We start from the raw sequence: 8917 nt of genomic DNA, 5'->3' as shown, positions 1-8917 counted from the left end.
CCCAGCCAGCCGCCAGGTTTGGAACCGGGATGGGGCGGGCGGGCGAGCAGTCAGGGGACTCTTGTTCTCTCATCCACACGCCGGCGGGCGGGAACCGAGATCTAGCGGAAAGCGACAATCTGGGCCCGAATTCCCCCAAATCCCACGGAACCTGAACCGCCAGGCTCCAGGCGTCCAGCGTGGTTCAGGCAGCGTCGCCCGGCTTGCCGAAGCCGCATGTCTCCAAACCGACGGTAGATGGCAGCAAACTGCATAATTTGGGTCAGAGCAAACTGTCTAAGGCATGATTTATACCCCGTCGAGACTACAGGAGAAAAAGACCTTTAGTCTGGGTGGGTTTGGGGAATTTTTTCCTTTGAGAATAGGCTCCGAGTGCCATGGGTGCTGACTGAGAACTTCTCTGGCTACGCAGCGAGGGGTCCCTCCAGGCATCCAGTCCAGGACGGCTGGGAGGGCATCTACCTGGGCCTCCAGGGGCCCCCTCCCGCGCTACAAGTGGCTGTGTCCCTCTCTTCCCAGCTTAGGACTGAGAGGACCAATATTCCCCTCCACATCCCAGACTCCGCAACCCCTGGGCAACCAGAGGACCGAGGCTGAACGCTCTGCGTCTGGTCTTTTTAAAAAAAGAAAAGCAATCACCTATTCATGCAAACAAAACTAAATCAGTCTCCCCTGCCCTCAGCGCCCAAAGTCTCTTATCTCTTGGCTTACAGCTTCCGCAGAAGCCCTCTCACTCGATTTTCAAGTCCTCACCTAGCGGCTTGTGCCTTCTTGCACTCAATCAGCTACTTTAGGAATCTCAGGCTCTGGCCCGAAGGTTCTTCCCCCCACCCCCACGCCCCCTCCAGGAGGCCTGGCTGGGTAATGAAATCAGGCGCCGGAGGAACAGGACAAGCTGCCTGAGCTCAGCGGCAGGAAGCTTTCCAGTCCCGACACCATTAGGTCCCCTAATTTAATTTTCTTATTTTCTTTTCTTTTTTGTTTGTGTTTACAAGCCTAAAACAACAACACACTAAACAGCTTCTTCACAATTACCAGGTTTGGATCCAGGAAAGTTTGAAACGTTTCCACATCAAACACACACATGGCAATTTTCTCTTCCACCGAAATCCACACACCCCATATCAATAAAACACAAGTAATAGAATCAATATTGCACAAAACCAACACGCTGTAACCTACCGCGTTAAAAAAAAAAAAAAGAAACCCACAAAATTGTCTCACTGCAGAACAAGGCTCCAAAACCAACACGCTGTAGCCTACCGCGTTAAACACACACATACACACACACACACACAAAATTGTCTCACTGCAGAGCAAGGCTCCCTCCTCAGGAGTGGCGAGAGACCTGGGCATTCTCAGGCGGGCTTCCTGGGGAGGGGGAGGTGTCTCTCGATTTGGGTGTCTCCACTTACAGCCCTTTAATTTCAGAAATGTCTCCTCCGAAGGGAGATAATGAGCATTTCTCTGTATATTGTCCTTTCTGTGTCTCTCTAGCCGCCTCCTCGCCCTCGCCGGCCTCTGCGGAGATTCCGGGCCCTCCAGAGACCAGGACGTCCCTCAGCGCCACCGCCCCTCGTGCCAATGCTGCCGGGAAACTGCCGATACCCAAACCGGGCAAGAGAACCGCGCGAGGGCAACGGGGAGAGGCCGGAACGAGGGCGGGGTAGTGGGAGGGGGAAGGGGCGCAAACCCACAGAGGCCGTAGCAACCGGCTTCTGCCAGCGCCCAGAAGCCTAGACACCCCCATCCTCTTTCGCAAACCCCTCGCTTGAGCCTCTCCTCCCAGCTTAAAAAGGCGACTTAGAGCTCGCCTCTGTGGCCCCTTTCGGTTCCTCCTCCCATTTTTCTTGCCTGGGCTCCCCCTCCAGGAAGCAGCCACCCTTCTCTCAGCCACCGAATTTCCTGGGAAGCCTCTCCCTGCAGCACCCAGAGGTGGGGTTCAGCCCCGTCTTGGACGGGGGGGGGGGAGGAGGGAGACAAACCCAAGCCCCACCCCCTACAAAATCAAGGCGAAAGAATGAGAATTGTAGAATCTCCCTTACCTTTGCAGACCTTGGGGTTTCTTTCCTCCGATTGAAAAGGGTGGGGAGGAAGGAGGAAAAAAAAAGAGCGTTCGGTTTCTTCTTCATCCTCCAGATAATATTGTCCCAACCTGAGAGCCGTCGCTTCCCCTTCTCTGACTTGGAAGAGAGGGTGTTTCGCTTTTCTGATATTTGCATAGAAAATGGAGTAAGTTCTGGCTTTGAAAAATGGTATCAGGCTGCGATCCTGGGCAGATTGTCCATTTACCCTCCATGATGACTAAAATCCCAGATCAGCAAGCAAATTAACTTAGGAATTAAAATTATTTTTGGTTCTCCCTTTTGTGTAATTCCCACCCCTTCTTCCCCCTCTCTCTTCTTTCCTCTCTCCCTCTCTTCCTCTCTCTCTTTTGCTTTATCGAGCTGATACTGAAGTATAAAAATATCAAGAGGCTGGAGCCCTAAAGGACGACAGTGCTCCGACCTAGGTGTGGTGTCCAAAAGAATGCTGCATTATAACCACCAGGGAAATGATAAAAAGTTCATGTTCACGATCGCCCAGCCACATGACCAGCGCCGGCCAATCGCTGGATTCAACCACTCATAAACTTCTATCACAAAGTTGTAAATTTTCATAAAACAACAAGGAATTTATTGCATTTCTTCATGGCTGCTCCACCAGCAACCCTTTTCTCAGTCGCCATCTTCTTTTCTTCTCCTTCTCGCTTTTTGGGGAAACCCCAATCTGAGAAGCGGTGAGATTTGGGGTGCAAGCAATCAGGCGGAGGAGCCACAAGGGTCCAGCGAGGAAAGTGGGTTCTTTTCCGAACCTCCCTATTCTCCCTGGCGCTCTGTCCCATCTTCTAGTAAAAATTCACCCTAAATCCTCCGCACGAGTACCATTCTAAGCCAATTTGGGGGTGAGTCGGCGGCGGCAGCAGCAGCTGGTGTCCAGAGTTGCCACTTGTGTCAAGGCAAAATGAAAGCTTCAGTGCCCCCTCTTTTCCTCTGAACTCCCCCCCTTATTCTCAACCGTACTGATGGTGGGACCCCACCTGTGAGGCTTGCAGCATTGCAGATGTGGGGGCCCTAGATCCCCTAAGGCCTACTTTACGCCTCGGGCGGAAAGGTGGCCCTGATGGAGGCCAAGGTGAACAATATAGTAACTGGATTCTCACCTCTGCACCCCAGAAATTGGAGGAGACTACCGGATGGATCCCTGCCTCGTCCGCCCAAATGCGGGCAGACCGGGGTTCCCAATGACAACTCCATGAGCTCTCCAGGGGCTTTTTCGGTCATTAAAGGAGAAACTGCTGGTTTAAGGGCCTTTTACTTACAAATTCAAATTAAACAGATTCTACAACGTGCTTCGCTTCCAACCCTCTTCCCCCATTCTGTCCGGTGCTGTTCTTTAAATTTAAACAATCCAGGGTTTATAATCGAATAAATACTAAAAATCAGCTCCGCAGGTCTAGCAGTGTAGACAACAACTTCCGGGTTTTTAATCTCTCAATCGGGAGTGTTTTGGGAGCAAAAGCAACACAAGAGCAACAAAATTTATGCCAGGTTTCCCAGGCCCCCTGAAATAGTCCCGTATTTTGAATTAAGCTATTAGCGCCCAAATTCACGAAACGAAATAACATCCCCCAAAATGCTTTTTCTTTTTCTCTCTTTCTCTGGACTCCGGAAAAAGATTTCAGGTTGCCGGCAGCTCGGAGAGCCGCCTGAAAGGCTCGGAGGAAGCCGGCGGAGCCGGGGCGGGCTGCGCGGTCGTCTCAGAGCGCCGGGATGCCGCGGCCACACGAACCGGTAAACTCGCACTGCTCAGGCTCTCGCTCTCGGGGCTCAGTTTCCCCCCATTTTAAACTTTTATTTAGGTCACTGTGTTAATTTAGAATAGATGAATTAAAATAAATGAAAGTAAAATAAGTGGAAATAAAATCACCGAATAGCTCTTACGCAAAATGCCTGCCGAATGAGCCGGGCAGCCGGGAGCGCCCTGGCGTTGGAGGCCTATCTGGGCCTCCCTGAGGTTTCTGCTGCCGGCCTGGCCTCTGACCAAAGCCGCCCAAGAAGCGGGAGTGGATTTGGGTGGTCACCTTCCCTTTCCTTTCGCTCTTCCTCCGTATGGGGCCCAGTCCTTTGCATTTCAGCTGTTTGTGCGCCAGCCGCATGGCTAAGCCCCAGCATAGCTTGAAAGCCAGGTTGAGGAAGTTTGTGAAGCTGTGGGGGTTTAGTCTGGTTTGGTTTGGTGAGTGTGTGTGAGCATGTGAACTCATGGATGTGTTTACTTGGGGGCAAATGCGAATCTGCGTTTATAAGCCAATGTGTGAATGTCCATTGCTATGTATAAATGAGTCTGTGAGTGTGAACGTGTGTTTACTTGTGTGTGTAAGTGTGAATGCATGTGTCTGGGCGTGGTGTTGGGATGTATAAATGCCTGTATGTGTATTTGTGAACATAGGAATATGGGTGTTTCTTTGTGACTGTATGTGACAATGTACACATTTATGTGTGATATCAACCTGTAAATAAGTATGATTGTGTACATTTGCATTTGTCAGTATAAAAGAATGCTAAGGGAATGTATATGTGTATAATAGGTTCTCTAGTTGGCAGCCACCAGAGCAGGGGCACCAGTAAAAAGAGCAGACCCCAGCCCAGTAAGAACTGGACCAGCGGCAGAAGTTGGAGCTGAGTGCTGACTGCTGGAATGCATAGCTAACCAGGACCCCTTTCCAGCCTTAGGAGACACAGAAAATAGAGCATCCATTTATATTTTAAATTGTGTTTTATTTCTCCATTCTTCAGATACACATAGAATATAAAGAGGATCAAAGGAGTTGGCAGGAGCAAGGAGCATGGGGCCAGCCAGGTGCACAGAGAGGACCTGAGCTCGCTGGTGGGTCCTTGGGGCTCCCTAAGGCCCCTTCAGCGCAGCTACTGGGAAGGTGGGGGCTCAGGAAGGCGAGGGAACAACACACGTTAGTCCAGACCCACAGACCACAAAGATAGCATAAACAAGGGAAGCTTACAAAACAGCAAGATTTTACAAATACCTTACAATAGCAACATAGAAAAGGGGAGGCAAATTCCAGAAAGCTACAGAACAGGTAGATGATGTCCTTCCCATATTGTATAAAACAAACCCTGCGGACTTTTCTATAGGTAGTTTTTTTTTCAGTGTTAAGAAACCAAAATTTCACCTTCTTAAAAAAAAATTAACTGCTTTCCATTTAAATAGGTTTCCCCCCTATTTGATTTGAGTTTCCTTGTTCTCAGTTCTCAGAGCTGGGCGTCTCCCTCTCTCCCTTTTTCATCTCTCTTCCTCTACCCTTTCTCTGTCTCTCACTCTTCCTCATCCTCCTCTGCCTCGGCCTTGTCCTGGCCAGCAGCCCCGGGACCCGCGGTCTTGTTCTCCTTTTTCCACTTCATGCGCCGGTTCTGGAACCAGATCTTGATCTGTCTTTCGGTGAGGCAGAGCGCGTGCGCAATTTCGATGCGCCTCCGCCGGGTCAGGTAGCGATTGTAGTGAAACTCCTTCTCCAGCTCCAAGGTCTGATAGCGCGTGTAGGTCTGGCGGCCTCGTTTACGATCTGTCCCTGCTCACAGTATTTAGAGAAGAAAAATCAATGCGTGGGGGTGAAAACCACAAGAATGCCATCTCCCTCTGTGTGCGATTTTGGAGTCAGTGGTTGGAAGAGCCCACTGTCCCACTAAACCAAAGTCCCACTTTCCATGTCCCAGCCTATGCCAGCCCTCTTCCTTAAGTATGCAGACCTTTCTACAGGTCTCCTGAGAGGCAAACATTCCCATTTTTCAGCCAAGAAGTCTTCTAGCCTAGGGCTTCTGAACCCACATCTAACCTGCTGGCTGTTAAAGGCCCAGCGTCTAAGGGGTGTATGTAGGATTAAGGGAACTTAATCTTCCCATCACCCTCAGGACCAGGGACCCTAGGCCTCCCCTCTTGGATGCTGCCTCTGATGGTCTTTGGGGTAGAGGGCAATGGAAAGCATGTATGTGACCCTGGAGGAAAGCTCTAGTGTCTGAGTGCTTTTCCCCCAAAGAAAAGGAGACAAAGGACCCTCACAGGCCCAGTTGTTCACACCCACCCACCATCCTTCCACAAGTCTTCCCGGCCAGCCCTGTCAGCCCCTTGTGGCATGAGGAGGAGGTGAGAATTTGCAGATTTCCTTGGATGAGAACTATTTTCCAGTGAGTGGCTGAGGTTGTGACAAAACCAGGTTGTCCTGTCTGCCTACCTGCCAAGATAACCCAGCTCTCCAAAGCAATATTTGGGCCTCTCAGACGACACAGGGGGAGAGGAGAGACAGCAACATGGGTTAGAGTGGAACATGAAGTATCTGACTGGTGGGGGCTGAAGGGCAGGGTTCAGCTTCCCAGGTTAGGCCCCAAATCCTGAGGATCCTTCAGGAGGTTGTGTTGGGGGAGGTGCTGGTACCAGTCCTCCAGGGAAGCAGGTGGGAGGAGGGAGGAGGGGCCCTAATTTCAAGTCAGATAAAAGCCAAGCTGAAATGTTTACGAGCAGAAAAATTTGGTCTTTGATAAATCAACTGGAAAGGCAGTTGAATTATGGAGCAGGTAATGGGGACCGTGACCACCAATACCGACGGCATAAGAGCTGGGCTTCTGCTGGTCCTCAACCCAGGCTGGACTGGGAGCCTCTGACCACAAGTCTTGGGTCTTTTGGACCTTGGGGTTGGCCCCTGAGCCCAGGGCAGCATTAAGAAGGATGTCTGGGACAGGCTTGTCAGGAGACCCCCACGGAACCCCTGGTCTCTTGGGGTTCCAACAGCATCTGGCTCAGTGGCCTGCACTTTCTAACTCCCGATTTAACTCTATAAAGTCCTAGTGACTCCCGCAAGAGGACATTCACGCTTTTGGAATGATACCTGTAAACTTGTTGGCCAGTTCTCCTGGGGCGCTTAGGAGCCCTAGGAAGGGCACCTGAGGAAGCCAGTTGTACTACCATGAGGTGTCTGCCTCTTTCTCTAGTTCTGCCGCCCCCTTCCCAAGTTCACTGGGGGGTCAGGAGACTCATCTCTCCACCTGCCTCTCTGGCGCTCTGTCCTGGCTGGATCCTAATCTCTCATACCCCCTCCTCCCACCGGGCCTCTAGAGCCCACCTCTAATTGTCCAGAAGGGAATAATGGGGGAGCCGGGTTGGCTGGGAAGGAAGGGGGAGGGGAGAATTGCTTAGAGCTGCGGCCCCCTCCCTCAGACCTTATCCAAGCTGTGGCTGGGGGACACACCCAGAGCTGAGATCCCGGGGGGAGGAAGGAGAAAGGAGGGGGGAGACCCTAATGGCTATTCTCTGCAAACCCCAGCCTTCCTCCGCAAGACAAACGGCCTCGTCTCCAGCCCGTGCCGGCGCAGCTGATAAATATTTAAAGCTAAAAGGCCGGGAGGAAGGGTGGGGGGCGAGCTGGGGGCTCCGAGCGCCGCGGCGTCGGCGGTGAGAGATCCGCCGGGAAGCAGAGCGAGCCTGAGAGCACCAAGCAAAAATGGGGGTGGGGGCGCCACGCCGGGTTGCAGGCCAAAGGGGGTGCCTCGTCCCTAGGGCTGACCTCCTACCGGGAGCACTGTGGACGCCGAAAAGAGCACTTGGCCTGGAAGGGGGCGCCTTCCGGGGAATGTGCCCGGGCCACGGCGGCTTGGGACGGCTCGATGCGCGGCGTTACCTGAGCTTCGCATCCAGGGGTAGATCCGGAAGTTACTCTCGGCCGCCAAGTCCGAGTCCCTCTGCTCCTTGGCGCCCGCCGCCTTGGCGGGTTCGCCGGGACACACCCCGGAGAGGTTCTGCTCAAAAGGTGCGCAGTGCATGTTGAAGGAACTCGGCTCGAGCCCATAGCCGGCCGCGTAGACGCCGGCTGCACTCTGGCCTGTCATGCCCCCCCCGCCGGGGTACAAGCCCTGCATCGAGGCGGCGAAGGAAGCGCCCGACCCCGCTCCATAGCCCGGGCGCTGGGGGTTGGAAGCAAACGCACAAGAAGTTTGTTCGGGGAAGGCTCCGGTGGCGAAAACCGAACTTGCGGCTGGATATTTAGAAAATAAAGCATTCGCATAATACAATGAACTCATAATTTGGCCGGATGATTTGTAGGCAGGGACGTTTTAGTGTCGGTTTTACGAGATTCCTTGATATATTACAGAATTAGAGTCCAGATTTACACCAAAAAGGACCCCCTTTTTCCTCTCTGGACCACGTGACCCCGCCCTCGTGACGTTCCCTCCGCCAATGGCCGGGCAGCCTCCCCACGGCTCCCGGTAATGTGGAAAAAATTGTGTGGCGTTAGATTTATAAAATATGATCAATAATGAATGGGGGAAGCCAAGCCCTGTGTATTGGGACTGGGGGCTCAAGGGCCGCTGTCGAACCCCGTGGGCTGGAGGCAGCTTGCAGGCGAGATTCGGGGAGGAAGGGATTGAGTGGAAGGGAAAATAACCTCCAAGCGACCCGTGTTGTCGCCCCCATCCCTCCTCCCCAGCCCGTTACCCAGCGAGAAACAAACGCAGGGATTGCACGCAACGGGCAAGTGGGTGCGAACAGGTCAGGTCTTTATTAATCCGGACAAGTTCAGTCTGGCTGGGCCTCTGAGGTAACTCGGCCCAGTTCTCTCTAGGTGAGCCTGGCGTCAGGCTCTTTCTCGGTGCCCCAGACATACGGGCAGGGAAGGAGCCAGGCTTCGTGGGTGCTCCTAGAGACGCGGGGTCCAGCCCACAGGCGTGGAATGCTGCGGTTTCTGGTGACTAAAATTAAAAAAAAAACAAAGAAAAAAACAAGGTTTGAAAATAAAAAAGGAAGGGGGTGGAGGTAGGTGGGAAGAGAAAGGAAGGGAAGGGGGCGGCCGGGTAAGCTGCTCTCCTGGTTC

At 52.7% G+C, this 8917-nt stretch overlaps 1 protein-coding gene across 1 annotated transcript; it reads right to left on the bottom strand.

Moving 5' to 3' along the window:
* Window positions 1–4806: 4806 nt before the first annotated feature.
* Window positions 4807–8259, bottom strand: HOXB7 (homeobox B7). The gene is made up of 2 exons (XM_081028235.1): window positions 7727–8259; window positions 4807–5626 (listed from the first exon to the last, which is right to left on the bottom strand). The coding sequence occupies exons 1-2, from the start codon at window positions 8124–8126 to the stop codon at window positions 5373–5375; spliced, it is 654 nt and encodes a 217-aa protein (XP_080884361.1). The 5' UTR covers window positions 8127–8259; the 3' UTR covers window positions 4807–5372.
* Between the last annotated feature and the right edge of the window lie 658 nt (window positions 8260–8917).

Source organism: Rhinolophus hipposideros (genome assembly GCF_964194185.1).
Source record: "Rhinolophus hipposideros genome assembly, chromosome: 20".
In the NCBI taxonomy this organism is placed as follows: Eukaryota; Metazoa; Chordata; class Mammalia; order Chiroptera; family Rhinolophidae; genus Rhinolophus; species Rhinolophus hipposideros.
The sequence above is the reverse complement of the archived record's forward strand: the minus strand, read 5'-3'. Positions and strand labels throughout refer to the sequence as shown.

What these genes read in the sequence shown, in the direction of transcription:
- HOXB7 (XM_081028235.1), bottom strand. Translation starts at nt 8,126, where the DNA reads ATGAGTTCATTGTATTATGCGAATGCTTTATTTTCTAAATATCCAGCC. An exon ending in CCCCTGGATGCGAAGCTCAG is followed by an intron (nt 5,627 to 7,726) that starts GTAACGCCGCGC and finishes TACTGTGAGCAG; the next exon opens with GGACAGATCGTAAACGAGGC.